This window comes from Carcharodon carcharias, chromosome 19 (assembly GCF_017639515.1).
Source record: "Carcharodon carcharias isolate sCarCar2 chromosome 19, sCarCar2.pri, whole genome shotgun sequence".
NCBI lineage: Eukaryota > Metazoa > Chordata > Chondrichthyes > Lamniformes > Lamnidae > Carcharodon > Carcharodon carcharias.
The window spans coordinates 18,670,415-18,690,302 of NC_054485.1; the positions used below are offsets into that span (position 1 = coordinate 18,670,415).

The 19,888-nt window shown below is 43.2% G+C and overlaps 1 protein-coding gene across 1 annotated transcript; it reads left to right on the plus strand.

Moving 5' to 3' along the window:
- Positions 1–767: 767 nt before the first annotated feature.
- Positions 768–2,451, plus strand: LOC121291811 (nuclear receptor subfamily 0 group B member 2-like). The gene is made up of 2 exons (XM_041213396.1): positions 768–1,308; positions 2,003–2,451. The coding sequence occupies exons 1-2, from the start codon at positions 768–770 to the stop codon at positions 2,242–2,244; spliced, it is 783 nt and encodes a 260-aa protein (XP_041069330.1). The 3' UTR covers positions 2,245–2,451.
- The last annotated feature ends 17,437 nt before the right edge of the window (positions 2,452–19,888 follow it).

The following is a 19,888-nucleotide window of genomic DNA, read 5'->3' on the forward strand; positions in this document are numbered from 1 at the left end:
AGCTCAGTACGATTTCTGGCAGTGCATTTACTCACCATCATATTAGTGTTACTCATAAGCTTGATTGAGATTTACAACAGATTGAAACATTTATGGAGAGAAAGCAGTTGCTTTATTAATAATGCAGTGATCAGACATAAGATAGAATTGTTTATGAGTTAATTTCCTTCAAGGCTGCAAACAGCAACCATTCCTTATCTAATTAGAAAGCCTGATATCACTTTTTGTAACTGAGTGTGTCTGATTGGTGTTCTGTTAATGGCCTCTTGTAGTCCTTGGTGCATTGGTACAAAATGAGTTTAAAGTCTGTGTACATGACATCAGATAATCGAGATAAGCCACTTCCATCTGTCTGACCTGCTGTTTCATTGAAAAAAAAGCCTTATCTGCTGCTGGCCGCACCATAGAGGCAAGTCTCTTGGCCAATTAGTTACTGCAAGCTTGTTTTTCAATGAAAGCTGCTTGTTCTTTGAGGCCAAGGTCACTTTTAGTCGCTGAATGAAACTGAATATAAATAGTCTCAGGTGTAAGCAGCTCAGTTGGTGCCTGTGGAAGCGTGTGCTACATACACTGAGAGCTGTTGGCGAGCCTACCTGATCTATTCTCAGCCAACTCCCGCACAACACAGCTCCAAAAGTTTGAAGTGTTAAGAGTTAGGGATTTTGGTTTCCAGTTAAAATTAGCACTTTAAACTACCTTGAGCTGCTAACACCAGTACAGTCAGCGTGCTAAATTCAGAGTGGTTCTGGTTTGGCACTGAGGCGGTTATGGCTTGTGTCAATGTTCTGCTCGATAAATGTCAGTGTGCTTCTGGGAAGAGACAGACTGCGATCTTATACACTATCCTGAGCCAGCAGAGAGACCTCAAGGCCTGCTGCGAGTTCTCACATCACAGCTGCTCCTGTGAAGCCAGGCGGACGGTATGCTTGAAGACTCCACAGGTTACGTGTCAGGCGGTGTCTGATGTGTTGGTAAAGACAGTCAGTTTTATGAGGAACCTCCCTTCATTCCACCATCTTCCCAGGGCAGACCAGTTGCTGCTGCTGGAGAGCTGCTGGCTCCCGTTGTTTCTGCTGGGATTGGCTCAGGAGAGGGTGAGCTTCGAGGTGACAGAGACCCCGGGCCACAGCATGCTGAAGAAGATTTTACTGAATGGACCAGGTCTGATCAAGACGCAGGAAGAGGAGCGGAGGCAGCCAACACTTGCTGGTGTACAGAGAATAAAAATGTGTCTGAACAAATTCTGGGGCTTGGACCTAAGCCCGAAGGAATATGCGTACCTGAAAGGAGCAATCCTCTTCAACCCTGGTAACTAAACAACCGCTTTCTTTATTCCAGTGTGTGTAATGAAGCAAAAGAATTGTAATGTACCTTTACACAAAGCCCATCACAAATTACCCTTACCTCCGAGAGCCCAACAACAATTCTGCCATCGCAGTAACATGTTAACAGCAGTTTGAGCACCAGCGAGTGGTCCGAAATCTGGGAGATCCTCAATCAGGGATACTTTACACTTCCGGATAAATGAGTAGTGTTTTCCACTTCAGAATCCACGATAGGTTACCCCCTCCCTCCCTTTTCCCCTAATTATTTAAGGACATTTTCAGTATTTGGGGTCCGACTGCCCTGCTCAGCATGACAGACAGATAAAACCCACCAAATTCACCATCCGTGTGAAGCCTGATCCAACCGGGGATTGAGGTGGGTTTGGCTGGGAGTGGGTGGGGGTGGGAGGCGGGCGATGGTCATGGATCAAGAGATCAGGCTAGCAAACAGGAAATAGCTCTAAATGCTGGAAACGCAAAGCAAATCCGCAGCGGCGATAGAGACAAGACTGGTTAGCGTTTCCGAGTTGGGAGGCAGGCTCCCCCACCTGTTGCACTCATCCTTTTGCTAGCAGCGGCTGACGGACGTGCCGTGTTTCCGCACATCCTGCTCTGTGCCGTGTTCCCTGCTTGCGTTTTGGGTCTCATCTCATTGTTAACTCCCTCGTCTTTTGCAGACCTGCCTGGACTCCGAGCTCCTGCCTACATTGAGAGCCTTCAGCGGGAAGCACAGCGTGCACTGCACGAGGTCCTGGTCCCTCTGCTTCCCAGGGACAACAGCCGCTTTGCTCGGGTTTTACTCACCGTCTCCGCCTTGAAAACCATCAGCACCAGCCTCATCGTTGAGCTCTTCTTCAGGCCGGTGATCGGGACAGCAAACATGAAGGAGCTACTGCTGGACATGCTCTATACTCAGTGAGGAGGAAGGACCCTTGGGCCTGACTGCACCTCACCCACCCGCTGCCCAGTCTCATCATTCCTGTCCATTCGCTTGCCCCCACCCTCACCTGGCTCCTCTCTCTTAACGTAATCTTTTTGTATTAAATTATTTTTTTTACCTTGAATAAAATTATTTTGCTTATTTTGAAAGACCGGACATTTTATTAAAGGCAGCTTTTCCGTGTCAGGACTCCGGTTTTCAATTTAAAGAAATCCTCAGGTTTAAGAGTAGACATTTAAATTCAGTTTGCTATCAATGTCCAGCCACTGCTGATTTACACCCTGTGCCATTAGGGGCCAACTTGCGAATGTCTAATGCTAATCCCTGCATGAATATGTGCTTGTAGGACATTTGGGTACACAGGAATATGAGTAGGCCATTCAGCCCCTCGAACCTGTTTTCCTATCAGGTGTCAGGAATTAAAGATGCCTTTTCCCATGTCTAACTGCACAATTTAAGGGAAATGGAGATTGGATGGTGCAGCGAATTTGAACCTGATGTTTTCATGTCTGGGAGTTTTGAATAAGACCCAAGCATTTCTCATGGACTGAAGTCTCCACTCCATGCTGGTTATAAATATCCAACATGAAATAAATTTTGATATAGAGCTATAGTGTACTGTACCTAGAGTTCACTGAGCACGTGTACACAGACTGAAATTTGTCTCATAGATGGCAACATCTTGCCCCTAATTGAAGTTTTCTTCCAGGCCTTACTTTCCAATATTGTCCTTGCTTAATAGTTTATGTTCCGTATAAGCTTCCTTCCAACCTTCTCCATCTCACCCTATCAGCATAACCTTCTATTCATTTCTCCCTTGTGCGCTTATACAACTTTGCCAGAAATGCCTCTGTGCTATTTGCCTGTAGATCCATGAATTTGAGCACCAGTCTCAACAATAACTCACATTTAGACAGAGATTTTAATTTAGCAAAATATCCCAGGAATATTATCTAACAAAATTTGGTACCAAGCCACATAAGGACATTAGACCAGTGACCAAAAGCTTGGAAAAGAGGTTGATTTTAAAGAACTTATAGGAGGAGAGAAATATAGAGATTGAGTGTTGAGGGAGAGAATTTCAGAGCATAGAACCTAGGCAACTGAAGGGATGGCCACCAATGGTAGAGCAATTAAAATTGGGTTGCCCTGATAGGCCAACATTAGAGGAGCTCAGAGATCTCGAAAGATTGTAGGGCTGAAGGAAGTTATAGAGATAGAGAGGGGTAAGGACATGGAGGGTTAAAGAAGGATGAGAATTTTAAAACAACAGAGTTCTCACCATCAATCCCTGTGGAACACCACTTCTGCTAGTTTGAATAAATATCTTTAGGCTGCATCTGTTTGTCTGAAATGTGTCAATGACAGGCTATTGAGTTCATACAATATTGTCAGGGGTTCAAGACCTCACACTTATATTGTTATAAAATGAATATAGATAACTTCATGGTTAATTCCCAAAATTTTAAAAACTCTCCAACACCATAGCAATATTAGACATCAGGGGTGAACAGGTGCCCTGGTTCATAATGCTGCAATGGCCTGAATAACTGAGGATATGCAGGATGATGCAACTCTGTTATTTAAATGTCATTATAATACATGCAAAGGTTGGGAGGAGATTTGATAGGAAATTAAATTCTGTAGTTGCCAGCCTTAAACAGGGTTTTTTCAAGGGTTCCGGTGAAAGAGCAGCTTAGTTAAGAACCAGCTGAAAAGCACCCTTATTAAGTGACTCAGCTAGGCCTTTTGTGTTAAGAGTATGTAAATTCAGCTAGCAAACTCAGTTTAATTCAGGACTGAGTGCATGTAGTTGTTGGGTAAGAAAGTCTAATTTTTTATTTTGTACAAAGCAAATTTAGTTTTTTAAGTATAAGATTGATACTGGTGTAAAAAAAAAAATTACAATAAAGTGTAAAAGGCGGGGATTCTTCAAGTGTAAAGAGCAGGGATACTAGCGTAATTAATTAATAAATAAAATAAAACATGATAGTGATGGCAGGATGGGTGATGTGTTGCTGCTGTAGCATGTGGGGCTGCTGGATACCAAGGTGATCCAGAGTGAAAATATCTGCAGTAAGTGTTTGCAGCTCGAGGATCTTCGGATCCAAGTTGAGAAGCTGAAGTCCAAGCTGCAGACTTTGCACCACTTCATGGAGGGGGAAAGTTACCTGGACACTTTGCTCCAGGAGGTGGTCACACCCCTCAGATTAGGTAATTCAAATTTGGTCTGTGATCAGGGACAGGAGGGTGTGACTGCAGGTGAGGCAGGTTTGGAGATCCAGAAAGTAGCAATGGAGGAGCCTTGGCCTCTGCAATTTTCCAGCAGTTACAAGGTTCTTGCAAGCTGTGTGGATGAGAGTGGGAACTGCAGGGAGGATGAACAAACTGACCATGGCACCATGGTACAGGGAGCCATTCAAGTGGGGGGAAGAAATAGGAATGTAGTTGTGGTAGGGGACAGTATAATTAGGGGGATAGATACTATTCTCTGCAGCTGTGAGCGCGAGTCCCGAAGACTGTGTTGCCTGCCCAGTGCCAGGGTAAGGGACATCTCCTCAGGGCTGGAGAGGAACTTGGAGTGGGAGAGGAGGGATCCAGTCACTGTCATCCACGTTGGGACCAATAACATTGATAGGAGACACAAAAATAGATGGGAAGGCAAGTTGTGAGGATGACACAAAGAGTCTACAGAGGGATATAGGCAGGTTAAATGAGTGGGCAAAAACTTGGCAGATGGAATATAATGTGGATAAATGTGAGGTTATGCATTTTGGCAGGAAAAATAAAGGAACTGAATATTATTTAAATGGAGAAAGACTGCAGAAAGCTGCAGCACAGGGGGATTTGGGGGTCCTCATGCATGAATCACAAAAAGCTAACATACAAGTTCAATAGGTTATAGAGGAGGCAAACAGAACGTTAGCCTCTATTTCAAAGGGAATGGAGTATAAAAATAGGGAAGTCTTGCTAAAACTATACAAGATACTAGATAGACCATACCTAGAATACAGTGAACAGTTTTGGTCCCCTTATCTAAGGAAAGATATACTGGCATCGGAAGCAGTCCAGAGAAGGTTCACTAGGTTGATGTCAGGCATGGAGGGATTTTCTTATGAAGAGAGGTTGAGTAGGTTGTGCCTGTACTCATTGGAGTTTAGAAGAATGAGAGGTGACCTTATTGAAGCATATAAGGTTTTTGGGGGTCTTGACAGGATAGATGCTGAGAGGAAGCTTTCCTCTAGTGGGAGAGTCTAGGACTAGAGGGCATAATCTCAGAGTAAGGGGTGCCCATTTGAGACAGAGATGAGGAGGAATTTCAGAGGGTAGTGAATCTGAGGAATTCTTTACTACAGAGGGCTGTAGAGGTTGGGTCATTAATTCTACCAGTAAGAGAATCAAGGGTTATGGGGAAAAGGCAGGAAAGTGGAATTGAGCATTATCAGATCAGCCATGATCTCATTGAATGGGGGAGCAGACTCAATGGGCCAATTGTTCTACTTCTGCTCCTACATCTTATGATCTTGTGAACAAAAACCTTAGAATGGTTGAAGTTATGTCCACCTGTGACTCTCAAACAAAAGGAGCTACCATGGAGTATCACAGAAACTTGCACCCCATTGGGCAAATTTTTTCGTTTAGCGGGCAAGTGCACGCCCAACCCCCTCAAGCGTGAAACAAAAACAGAATTACCTGGTTATTAAGAAATAGGAAAGGGGTGAAATATAAGCTGGTTTGGGGGTGTGTGGGGGGGGGGGTGGGGGGTGGGGGGTGGTTGTTGGGACAAGCAAGCAGTGATAGGAGCAGATAACCAAAACATGTCACAGACAAAAGAACAAAAAGGTGTTGAAGGTGTTGATATTATCTAAAAGAATGTGCTAATTAAGATTGGAGAGCAGGACGAGAAATGTAGCTCTGGTGGGCCCTTTCCTATTCCTACTTAGTTCTGTTGAAGGGTCATGAGGATTCGAAACATCAACTTTGTTCTTCTCCGCTGATGCTGCCAGACCAGCTGAGTTTTTCCAGGTATTTCTGTTTTTGTTTTGGATTTCCAGCATCCGCAGTTTTTTGTTTTTACCCCTCAAGTGTGAAATGGCACACGTTGATGTCAGCCGAGCGGCCAATGTCAACATGCAGTTGTGCAATAGGTTGATCGGTGTTGGCGTGCCGGAGCTTGCAGTGCACCTGCCAACAATTAAAAGGCAGTGCCCAGCGCTGCTGCTCGCGTTTCACACTTGGTGGGCCTTAATTGGCCTGCCAGCATGAAATCTCAGTGTGGTGCCGATCACAGGCGGCAGTTGGCTTCCCAACCGCCCCTGCCTGCCCATGCCAAGCCCGCCCACCAAGGGCAAAATTCTGCCCATTATCTCTGAAGAGACACTAATGAGCCCCTCTGGGAGGCTGCAGAGACCAAATTCAAAGCAAACCATACGAAGGCCATTTGCATTTCATAAGCCAGGCAGGCTAACCAGAGCCTATTCAGCTGTGAGGCAAAGGGCCCTGCAGCCTTCCTTTCAAGACTTAATAGTCAGAACATTTAACAATCTCTGGGACCTAGACAAAGGGATACACACTCTTTGTCAAAGCCAGAGTATAGAGTTGGGAGTCATGTGACATGAACCTCTAGCTGGTGAAACCAGTTATATTGCTTTGCTGTACTGAAAACTCATTCTGCCTTCTTAGCATCTACAAACAGCTGCCCGAATTGAATACCTGGCCCCATCTAGGGGGAGGTGGTGGCATCGTCGTATTTTCACTGGACTAGTATTCCAGAGACCCAGAGTAATACTCTGGGATCCCAGATTCAACTCTCATCATAGCAGATGGTGAAATTTGAATTAAATAAAAATCTGGAATTAAAATTCTGATGATGACCATGAAACCATTGCTATTGTCGTAAAAACCCATCTGGTTTACTAATGCCCTTTAGGGAAGGAAATTTGCCATCCTTACCTGGTCTGGCCTACATGTGACTCCAGACCCACAGCAATGCCCTCTGAATAAGTGCACTTAGGGATGGGCAATAAATACTGGCCTAGTCAACGATGCCCACATCCCATGAATGAATAAAGAAAACCACTGGAACTCCTGCACCTACAAGACTCATCTTTGCATGCCTATCTTCACGTGTAAAGTCAACTGCACTGGAAAAGTGGATTATACAGCAGTGGCTTTCAGCCAGTTGACCTCCGTGAAGGAATACCTCCTTGGACTTTGATTCTGGACTCTGACTCATGTGAAACAATAATTATTTTCTCCATGTCTTTGCCCTGTAAATCGTTCTTTTCTCTATCCCTCTTTTACTGTATAAGTGCAAAGGAGTTGCTACCCTTCTCCTATGTTTGAGTGAGTGCAAATAAACTAACTCTTTGTGTTCGTCCTATATTGAGTTTGCTGCAGGGTTATTACTAAAAATTGAATCACACCAAAACTGAGGGGTTGGGAAATATGCCACCACTAAAAGCAAATCAAAATCAAAACACCTTACTATTTACAGACAGGTGGCAAGAGGAAAAATCAGGGCTGTTTTAATTGACCCCCACTTCTGTCTTTAACAATATACAGTGCTGACATTACCAATTCCAGAGAATGTAGGGTGCTAACATTATTGAGTTCAAAGAATGCACAGCACTAGTACAACTGAAACAAAATTACCTGGAAAAACTCAGCAGGTCTGGCAGCATCAGTGGAGAAGAAAAGAGTTGACGTTTCGACTCTTCATGACCCTTCGACAGAACTAGGTGAATCCCAGGAAGGGTTGAAATATAAGCTGGTTTAAGGTGGTGGTGGGGCGGGCGGTTGGGTGGGGGGTGGGGGGGGAGGGGGGGCGGGAGACGGTGTTAGGTGGGGGGAGAGAAGTGGAGGGGGGTAGTGTGGTTGTAGGCAAAAGCAGTGATAGAAGCAGATCATCAAAAGATGTAACAGACAGCAAAACAAAAGAACACATAGGTGTCGAAGTTGGTGATATTATCTAAACGAATGTGCTAATTAAGAATGGATGGTAGGGCACTCAAGGTATAGCTCTAGTGGGGGTGGGGGGAGCATAAAAGATTTAAAAATATTTTAAAATAATGGAAATAGGAGGGAAAAAGAAAAATCTATATAATTTATTGGAAAAAAAATGAAAGGAAGGGGGAAGAAACAGAGGGAGGAGGGGGTGGGGATGGAGGAGGGAGGTCAAGACCTAAAGTTGTTGAATTCAATATTCAGTCCGGAAGGCTGTAAAGTGCCTAGTCGGAAGATGAGGTGTTGTTCCTCCAGTTTGCGTTGGGCTTCACTGGAACAATGCAGCAAGCCAAGGACAGACATGTGGGCAAGAGAGCAGGGTGGAGTGCTGAAATGGCAAGCAGCAGGGAGGTTTGGGTCATTCTTGCGGACAGACCGCAGGTGTTCTGCAAAGCGGTCGCCCAGTTTACGTTTGGTCTCTCCAATGTAGAGGAGACCGCATTGGGAGCAACGAATGCAGTAGACTAAGTTGGGGGAAATGCAAGTGAAATGTTGCTTCACTTGAAAGGAGTGTTTGGGCCCTTGAACGGTGAGGAGAGAGGAAGTGAAGGGGCAGGTGTTACATCTTTTGCGTGGGCATGGAGTGGTGCCATAGGTGGGGGTTGAGGAGTAGGGGGTGATGGAGGAGTGGACCAGGGTGTCCCGGAGGGAACGATCCCTACGGAATGCCGACAGTGGGGGTGAAGGGAAGATGTGTTTGGTAGTGGTATCATGCTGGAGTTGGTGGAAATGGTGGAGGATGATCCTTTGAATGCGAAGGCTGGTGGGGTGATAAGTGAGGACAAGGGGGGAGATGGCGTGAGGGCGGATGCGAGGGAGATGGGCCGGACATGGTTGAGGGTCCTGTCAACGACCGTGGGTGGAAAACCTCGGTTAAGGAAGAAGGAGGACATGTCAGAGGAACTGTTTTTGAAGGTAGCATCATCGGAACAGATACGACGGAGGCGAAGGAACTGAGAGAATGGGATGGAGTCCTTACAGGAAGCGGGGTGTGAGGAGCTGTAGTCAAGGTAGCTGTGGGAGTCGGTAGGCTTGTAATGGATATTGGTGGACAGAGATTGAGACAGCGAGGTCAAGGAAGGGAAGGGAAGTGTCAGAGATGGACCACATGAAAATGATGGAGGGGTGGAGATTGGAAGCAAAATTAATAAATTTTTCCAAGTCCCGACGAGAGCACGAAGCAGCACCAAAGTAATCATCGATGTACCGGAGAAAGAGTTGTGGAAGGGGGCTGGAGTAGGACTGGAACAAGGAATGTTCCACATACCCCATAAAGAGACAGGCATAGCTGGGGCCCATGCGGGTACCCATAGCCACACCTTTTATTTGGAGGAAGTGAGAGGAGTTCAGGTGGAAAAGGGTGAGGCCATTGAGGATTTGAAAACAAGGATGAGGATTTTAAAATAAAGTCTTTGCGGACTGGGATCCAATGTAGGTCACGAGCATAGGGTGAATGGGACTTGATGTGAGTTAGAATACAGTCAGCAGAGTTTTGACTGAGCTTAAGTTTATGGATTTTTTAAGTCTTTCATGTGTTATGACGCAGCAGTTGGTAAAGGCTGAGTTATTTAAAATCCCAAATGGAAACTTTAAACAACTGTCATAATCTATATTTTCAAGATATGTTTGAGATGCAGCTCTGAATTCAGGAATAAAACCCATCAGGCCGCGAGAGGTTTTTTATATAAACGAAAGTAAACATTTATTAATTTAACAACAAATTAAACACATACATGTCTCTACAAATTACTACTATAATAACTATTAAATAAATCCCCAAATTAATCACTCCCAGGTAATCTTCCCCAAGGCAACAATAACCCATAGGGCTGAATTTTTCCATCGGCGAGTTGGGGGCGGGGCCCGCTCACCGACGGCAAAATGATGCAGGATGACGTTGGGGGGAACCCGCCCCATTTAAATCTTCAGGCAGGCAGGGGCACAGCGAGATCAGCTGCCCTCCCGTTGACCTGTCAATGGCCAATTGAGGCCATTGACAGGGTAATTAAAACAATTAAATGACCTGCCCGTCCAACCTTAAGGTTGGTGGGCAGGCCAGGAGCCCGGCGGGCTTCTGAAAAAACATGAAACCTCATCGGGATGAGGTTTCATGTAGGGTTTAAAAAAGTTTATTAAAGTTTGAGTGAAATTTATCAACATGTCCCATCTCGTGCGACATTGTCACATGAGGGGACATGCTAATGATTTTTTTATTTTTCTATTTTTAAAGTTTGAAAAACTTTCAGTGATCTCCCTGAGGCAGCACTTAGCCTCAGGGAGATGTGTGCTCATTCGTGCGCATGCGCAAAAGAGCGCACTCTCACATTTGGGGAACCACCCCCCCCCCCCCACCCCCCCACCCGCACAGGAAGTGCATAGCGCTTAGCGCTTCTCAGCGGATGTCATGCTGGGCGGGCCTTAATTGGGCCACCCACTTAAAATGGCGGCGGGGCCCACTTCTCCAGCAGGGATCGGCTCCCCACCCGCCAGAGATTGGGTCGGGCCCGCCCGCCCGACAGGCAGAAAATTCTGCCCATAGACTTAAACAGACACCAGGCAAAGCACATTTTATCTTACGAATTCAAAATGAGGTTCCTTTCAATTTGGTTCCTTTGCACAGTTGTAGGCTTAAAGGCTTAGATCTTTCATGCCTCCGAATCACACACAAAACTATTTTTCTGTATATACCTAGCCTTCCCTTGAATATAAATTCTCATTGTGTCACCAGGCCCTTTGAATTCCACTTCTTCCAACAATAAACCCCTTTCATAGTACTAATTTTATTAGTAATATAAACATATTGTTTGGTGTCTCCTAGCTAGGTGCAAGATTTCACGCCCAGTCTTTGAATGGTTTATTCAACAAAATGCAAATGTACTCTTTAGCATACTGTTTAACATCTCAAAGCTACTATACATTAAAGCACCCAGGCTAGCTGGCTTCAATCCAATTAAGATACACACACTCACACCCACAGACACATACCCTACAAGTCCAATTTAAAACAATTTCCAATAACATTATATACATTAATATCTTCATGACACATGGGATGTGGGTGTCACTGGCCAGGCCAGCATTTTTATTGCCCATGCATTCTTGAACCGCTGCAGTCCATGTGATGTAAGTACACCCACAGTGCTGTTGGTCAGGGAATTCCATAATTGTGACCCGGCGACAGCGAAGGAATGGTGAGAAAATTCCAAGTCAGGATGGTGTTTGGCTTGGAGGGGAACTTGCAGGTGGTGGTGTTTCCATGCATCTGCTGCCCTTGTCCTTCTAGGTGGTAGAGGTTGCGGGTTTGGAAAATGCTAATCAAGAAACCTTGGTGAGTTGCTTCAGTGCATCTTGTATACAGTACACACTGCTGCTACAGTTCATTGGTGGTGGAGGGAGAGGATATTGAATGTCGTACATGGGGTACCAATCAAGCGAGCTGCTTTGCCCTGGATGCTGTTGAGCTTCTTAAGTGTAGCTGGATCTGCATTCATCCAGGCAAATGGAGAGTATTTCATCACACTACTCACTTGTGTCTTGTAGATGGCAGACAAGCTCTGGGGAGTCAGGAGGTGAGTGGAAAATGGGCATGGCCAGGATAGCAATAGAATACTTAATAAAAGCAAAATACTGCTGATGCTGGAATTATGAAATAAAAACAGAAAATGCTGGAAAAACTCATCAGGTCTGCTGGTACCTGTGGCGAGAGAAACAGAGTTAACATTTCGAGTCAGCTTGAGCCTGGAAGTAACAAATGTTTGGGTCAGTTTTTCAGGACTGAGGCGGAGATGGAGATAGGTGACCTCTTTCCATTGCCATTTCTTCTCTGCATCTAAATGGATTCTACAGCTTGATCCTCTGAACCAAGGTCATTTCTCACTACTATACTGATCTCATCCATCAGTATTCAGGTCCCAGCTGTGGTAATTTCACAACCATGTTTATGCCTAGCATATCATATTCATTTATTTCTATTTGTGCAATCAATTCATCCATCTTGCTATAAACGCTGTGTGCATTTGGGTAAAGATCCTTTAATTCTGTCTTTTTAACATTTTTTCCTACTCAGACCTCATATGCTGTTGCATTCTTATGTTTGTATGCCCTGTCCCTTCCTGTCACACTCTTAGCATCATTACCCATATCACTACCCTGTACTATTGCCTTTCCCTTATTTCCCCTCAAATGAACCCTCCCCCACACTAATAGTTTAAAGCCCTCTCTGTGGGCCTAGTTAGACAATTCGCCAGGACACTGGTTCCATCACAGTTCAGTTGAAGGTCATCCCAACGGTACAGCACCCTCTTTACCCAGTAGTGGTGCCAGTGGCCAATGAATTGAAACCCATTTCTTCCACTCCAATCTTTGAGCCACACATTCAACCCTCTGATCTTATTTACCCTATGCCAATTTGCTCATGACTCATGTAGTAAGTGCCAAGATTATTACTTTTGTGGTTCTGCTTTTTAGTTCATAGTCCCTCAGCAGACCTCTTTCTTGGTCTTACCTATGTTGTTGGCACCCATTTGGACCACAACATTCCCCTCCCATTCCAAGTTCCTCTCCAGCCCCTTAACCCTGTCACTGGGCAGGCAACACAGCATTCGGGACTCCACTCTAGGCTTCAGAGGACAGTATCTATCCCTCTCACTATAATGTCTAACTACATTCCTTTTAACTCCCCCGACTAAAAAGGCCCCCAGCACCATGGTTAGTGGTCAACTTGCTCATCCTCTCTGCAGTCCTTATTCTTGTCCACATAAACTGCAAGAACATTGAACCTGTTGGACAATTGCAAGGGCTGAGGCTCTTCCATTGCTACTTTCTGCAGCTCCACACCTGCCTCTCTTACAGTCACACCTTCCTGTTCCTGACCATGGACCAAATCTGAAGTACCTAGCCTAGGGGATGTGACAGCCTCCTGGAACAAGTGTCCAGGTAACTTTCCCCCTTCCTGGTGCATTGCAGCGTCCGAAGTTCGGACTCCAGACCCTCAACCTTGAGCTGCAGATACTTACTGCGGCTGCCATATATCACACAGGTCTTCACCAGCTCCTACATGCTACAGCTGCAACATATCACCTTCCCAGCCATCTTTATTGTGTTTTATTTAACTAATGAGGTTTCAAGTTTAGAAATATCACTCAACAATTATCTGTAATTATATTATGGAGTTTAACTAGGTATGTTATAAATTTAATACAATATTTATATCTCCCCAGTACTACGGTCCCTGTTTGGAGAGAAAAAAAAAACTCTTAAAACTCACCAACCAATCACCCAACTGTTCAACTAATTAATGTCTCCAGATTTTTGCTCTCAGGGCTCACTATATCTGGTTCCCTCACTTGGACCACTCATTTTTTGTAAAAAATCAGAACAGCACCTCCCCCTTCAATGCACCAAATTCCCTCATTTACCAAATTCTCAGAGACTTGATCTTTCTGCACTCAGATAAACTGCATCTTTAAAAAAGGATGAAGGGAAAAATGGAATTACAGACCACGCCTAATAGCAGTGGTAGAGAGAATGCTAGAGTCTATTGTAAAGGATGTGATAATAGGACACTTAGAAAATATCAACGGGATTAGACAAAGTCAGCATGGATTTATGAAAGTGAAATCATGTTTGACAAACCTATTGGAGTTTATTGAGAATGTAACTAGCAGAATAGGTAAGGGAGAACCAGTGGATGTGGTGTATTTGGATTTTCAGAAAGCTTTTGATCAAGTCCCACATAGGAGTTTAGTGTGACGCACATGGGATTGGGGGTAATATATTGGCATGGATTGAGTATTAGTTAGCAGACAGGAAACAGAGAGTAGGAATCAATGGGTCTTTTTCGAAATGGCAGGCAGTGACTAGTGGGGTACCACAGGGATCAGTGCTTGGGCCCCAGCTATTCACAATACATATCAATGATTTGGATGAGGGAACCAAATGTAATATTTCCAAGTTTGCGGATGGCACCAAACTCGGTTGGAATGTGAGTGGTGAAGATGATGTTAAGAGGGTTCAAGGTGACTTTATCATGACTCATTGGGGATAGAGCGCTGTAATATCAAGCCCCACGTTCCCTGAGCCACGACAAATGTGTAAGAAGTTTGATCAAACCACCAGATTGCCCCAATCCTACAGAATTGTTTAATTTAGGTTAACAGAATATGAGTACCAAGTTTGTAAGCTTAATAAGTAAATACCTGTTTATTGAACAAATTGTCTTTAACTAGTGGCAAAAGAAAGAAATATGAACTGCTAACTTCTAACACTATAATTTAAACTCTACCCCCTTCTTAAATCCCGACACACATACACATATGCACACACACACACGATGCACATGACACACAAAACGTGGATTTTAAGGGTGAGATAAAACAGTTCAATAGCACCAATCTGGAGTACCGGATTCAATGGGTTGATTGTGATCGATGTCTTCCAAATTCCTTTCAGTTCTTGTTGATGACACGAGGTGGTCTTCCAGCACTTTCAGTATTTAGTTCACTGGTTGAGAACTTGTTTTTCAATGTCTCTAACAGTGGTTTTCTCTTTTTCCTTTTTACAGTGTTTTCCTCAGAGAGAGTGGGCAAGTTACAGAGATATGAGGAAAAGAGATTTTAGATGTTTTCTCTTTGCAGGCCAGGAGCTCTCTGCTGCTTTCTGCTCCACACACAAAGCCCTGGTCACCTGGTCAGAAGTCAATTAAAATGCTAGTGTCAGGCAGCTCGCTTGGTCCAGGACTCATTTCTGGCACCATCCTGTCTTTTATGGCACACTCTGTTCCAAGGCTGCAACATTGTATATATCTCTCATCCTGTTGCAGTGGACATGTCTTTCAACCTGCAGCCATTGTAATTCTAATCCACAATCCAACATAAAATAAAAAGATATGTTCTTTACAACAGTCCAACAGAAATAAAAAGATATGTTCCTTACATGCCTCCACCCTTAAAAGAAATGTAACACCATTTCAGAAAGGTATGACACATGGGCAACAAAACGCGAGACTTACTTTCATTCGTCCCCCCCACCCTTATGCAATCTTCAGCATTTCTTACTCCTTTAACTTATTTTAGTATTCTACACCTGGGGCAATGCATCCACGATCACATTATCTTTACCGGCAATGTGAACAATCTTTACATTGAACAGTTGAATCAATAGGCTCCAGCTAAACAATTTTGCATTTCAAGTTTTAAGCTTTTCAATCAATGCCAGCGGATTATGATCAGTGTAGATTTGTGTTTCTTTGTTATTGTGCTGGACGTAAACTTCAAAGTGTTGAAGAGACAACAACAATGCTAGAGTTTCTTTTTCTACTGTAGATTACTTCCTCTGATATTGATTTAGTTTCTTGGAAAAAGTACCCCTTCTCTATCCCTAATTGATCATCTTGTAATAGGACTGCACCAACCCCAAGTCGCTAACCATTTTAAAAGGTTTGGTAAAGTCAGGGGTGGCCAACACTGGTTCATTTATTAAGATTGCCTTCAGTTTTTCAAAGGCTGCTTGGCATTCCGCTGACCATACCACTTATGCCTGTTTTCTTAGCAAATTGGTGAGAGGTACAGCTATTGTGCTGAAATTAGGCACAAACTTCCTATAAAACCCACACATTCCTAAAAATCTCAGGATTTCTCTTTTAGTTTTGGAATGGAAAATTCTATTAATGCGTTCACTTTTGCTGTTCTTGGCAACACTTGCCCTTGTCCTACGATGTAACCTAGGTAAGTTACCCTCGCTTTTGCAAATTTGCTTTTGGCCAGATTTATGACAAAGCCAGCCAACTGCAATTGTTTAAGCAGGTCCTCTAATTGCTTTATATGTTCTTCCCATGTGTTACAATATATTACGAGATCATCTAAATAAACCACACAGTTAGGTACTTCAGCTATGACTTGGTTCATAAATTTCTGAAATGTAGCTGGGGTGTTTTTAAACCCAAATAGCATGACTAGACATTGATGCAACCCACTTAGTTTAACAAAGGCGGATATTTCTTTGGCCTTTAATGTTAATGGCACTTGCCAGTATCCCTTCAACAGATCAATTTTAGAAAGAAACGGGGCACTGCCAACCCTATCGATGCAATCTTCTAACCAAGGAATTGGGTACAAATCTCTGTCCTTGTTACTACATTCACTTTCCAGTAGTCTATGCAAAGTTTAATGGATCCAGCCGGCTTAGGAATCAATACTACAGGAGAACTCCAGCCACTTTGGCTAGGCTCAATCAATTGATTGTCCAGCATATATTGGATCTCTGTTTCTAATTGAGCCTGTTTTCTGGACTCAACTGATAATGATGTTGCTTTATCAGCACTAAGTCTCTGTCTCCACATCATGTTTAGCTAATGTAGTACATCCAGGTGTATCCCTACAAATTCCCTTATACTTCTTAAGTAACCTTATTAGATCTTTCCTTGGTTCTTCCTCTAACTATGAGTACACAGTGTCTAACTGTCCCAGTATTGTCGTATTGGCTAGTCAAATTGTAGGAGGTTCACTTTGGGCACTGTCTACTTCTCCTTCTACCTTGCCCTTACTGTCCCTGTCATCCTCCATGACTCCTACCACTTGGCACATTTGCTCTGTCTTATCATCTTCTCTGCGATGATGTTGCTTCAACATATTTATGTGACATAGCCATTTCTTCTTCCTGTGCTCAGGAGTATCTATCAGATAAGTCACTTTGCTAACTCTCCTAACCATCTTATAGGAGCTATTGAATTTCACTTTCAGGGGTTCAAGTGCAAAGGTAATAATGCCAATATTTTATCTCCTGCTTGGAACGTTCTAGTTGTCGCATGTTTCTCTGCCCATTCTTTCATTTTGGCTTGGGAAATTTTTAAGTGCTCTCGTGCTACTTTACATGCTCCTGTGAGTCTTTCTAGAAACATGGACATGTAATCCAACATGGAGGATTCGTCTTTCTGTTTTAGGAACCTTTCCTTAATCACTTTTAATGGACCTCTTATTTCATGACCATAGATCAAATTCAAATGGACTAAATCCAGTGGATTCATTCAGAGAATCTCTGGTAGCAAATAATAAGAAATCTAATCCTTTGTCCCAATCCTTTGGGTATTCATGACAATAGGTCTTAATCATGGTTTTGAGAGTCTATCAATGATGGTATCTCTCTAAAGCTCCCTGTATCTGTGGGTGATAGGCGGTAGACTTTATTTGTTTGATACCCAAACTGCTGATTATGTCCTGGAAAATTTTAGACATGAATTTAGAACTTTGGTCACATTGTATTTCAGTTTCTAGGCCATAACAAATGAAAAACTGAATTAACTTTTCCACTACCACCTTAGCTGTTATTGTCCTTAAAGGAATAGTTTCTGGAAATCAGGTTGTCATATCCATGATTGTAAGGATTTACTGATGTCCCACTTTTGTTTTGGGTAATGGACCTACACAATCTACCAATACCCAATTGAATGGTTCTTCAAAAACTGGTAGGGGTATTAAAGGTGCTGGTTTGATTACTGCTGAGTTTTACCTACTACCTGACATGAATAACACGTTTTACAAAACTGCACTACGTCCTTATGAAGTCTTGGCCAGGTAAAATGCCTGTTTATCGATGCTTGAGTTTTCCGTATTCCTACATGCCCTGCCACAGGGATTTTATGTGTTATTTGCAATATCTCCTTATGATATTTGGGCGGTACCAATATCTGATGAACAACCGTCCACTCCTCATCCACAGGTCTGTGAGGATATCTCCACTTCCTCATCAGAACTTCGTTTTTAATGTAATAGCACTCCAGAACTCCTTCCACCTCAGCTTCAGTGTAAGCAGACTGTGCTAACTTATTTAACTCTGGATCTGCTTTCTGAGCCTCAATCAATGCCAAACACTTCCTTTGAATTATTCTCATCCTTAAAGAAAGTTTTGGCTATTCTAACATCTGCTTGTTGTATTACTTTGACCTCTGGTGATGGAATTTGTTTAGCCATTGCTCTGGTCACCACACATGATGGAAAAATACCAGGAACTTGTTCTTGTAACTGTACCTTTAGTCTCTTTAGCCTATCTCAGACTTGCTGTAATTATGGGCGAAACTATAATCTTCACTCCTGCTAAATCATTCCCCAGAAGTAAATCAACTCCATCCACAGGTGATTTCTTAACCACTCCTACAACCACCGATCCAGGCAACAAATCACACTTCAATTGCACTTTGTACAATGGAACCGGGATATACTCTCCACTTATCCTGTCTACCAATACTTTAGCTTTCATTGAACTCTTTGGAGGAAAACTAGGTCCTTCTCCAGCAAAAGAGTTTGAGTAGCTCCCGTGTCCTTTAATATAGTTATGGGTTTAGCTGCATCACTTGATGAAAAAGGGGTTATCTTTCCTTCAAACAAAAAGCCTTTACATCTCTACCTTATTCACTTCACCTGCATTCACTTCACCTGCATTCACAGCAGTGTTTACCTCCAGACCCTTATTTGTAGTTAAAGCTACAATTTGATCCATTGGCATTTTCTTTTTGAGTTTACTTTTTGAACTCACTCTTACAAACTCTATAAAGTCCCATGGGCTTCCCTCGCAACTTCCAGCATTCTGAACAAATGTGTCTCACTTTATTACAATGGAAACACGTAGGCCTTTGAGTTTCACTTCCACCCTCAGTATCTTCCTTCCTGATCTGGGAAGGAGATCTCAAAGTATTCCCAGCTATCCATTCTTTACCCTGGCTACTTGCCTTCCTTTCACTCTCCAACTTTCTATCCTTTTCAAATTTATGGGGGTGATGGAAAAAAGGTTTAGTTTTATGGATCAGCTCATAATCGTCAGCCATTACTGTTGCCTGTCTAGCTGTTGCAACTCTTTGGTCTTCCACATGTGTTCTTATTGCAGAAGGTAGGGAGTTTTTAAATTCTTCCAAGAGAATGGTCTCTCTGAGAACTTCATAGGTAGTTTCAACTCCTAATGCTCGTATCCACCTGTCAAAACTACTTTACTTAATCCTTTCAAATTCAATGTAAGTTTGCACAGGCTGTTTCCATAAATTTTGAAACTTTTGTCTGTGTGTTTCAGGGATCAACTCATATGCACTCAAAATGGCCTTTTTCACCACATCATAATCCCTCCTTTGACAGTGAAACATAAATTTCTTGTGCACCACCTGTCAATTTGCTCTGCATGGGCAATGTCCAGCTTTCATTCAGCCAGTTCTTCTGTTTAGCTATTTTCTCAAATGAAATAAAGAATGCTTAAACATCACTTTCCTCAAATTTTGGAAGAGCTTGTATAAATTTAAACATCTCCCCACTGGGTTCTGATCTGGAAGTAAGTACTGCTTCATCTACTGGTGTCTCTTTTTTAACTGTCATCATTGTATGCTGGAATTCTCTCTCTTTTTCTCTTTCTTCCTTTTCTAATCACCATTTCTAACTCTCTTTGAAATGTCCTGTCTCTTTCCTTTTCTGCGTGTTCCCTTTGGAATGCCCTTTCTGCCTGTTCCCTTTGGAATGCTCTCTCTCTTTCCCTGTCTGCTGACTCTAGTTCCATTTTTTTCATTTGCAACTGAATTTGAGCCCTTTCCAATGAACCACCCCTTGAAGAACTCAGCCTCTCGGGTATTCGTTCCAATTTCAAA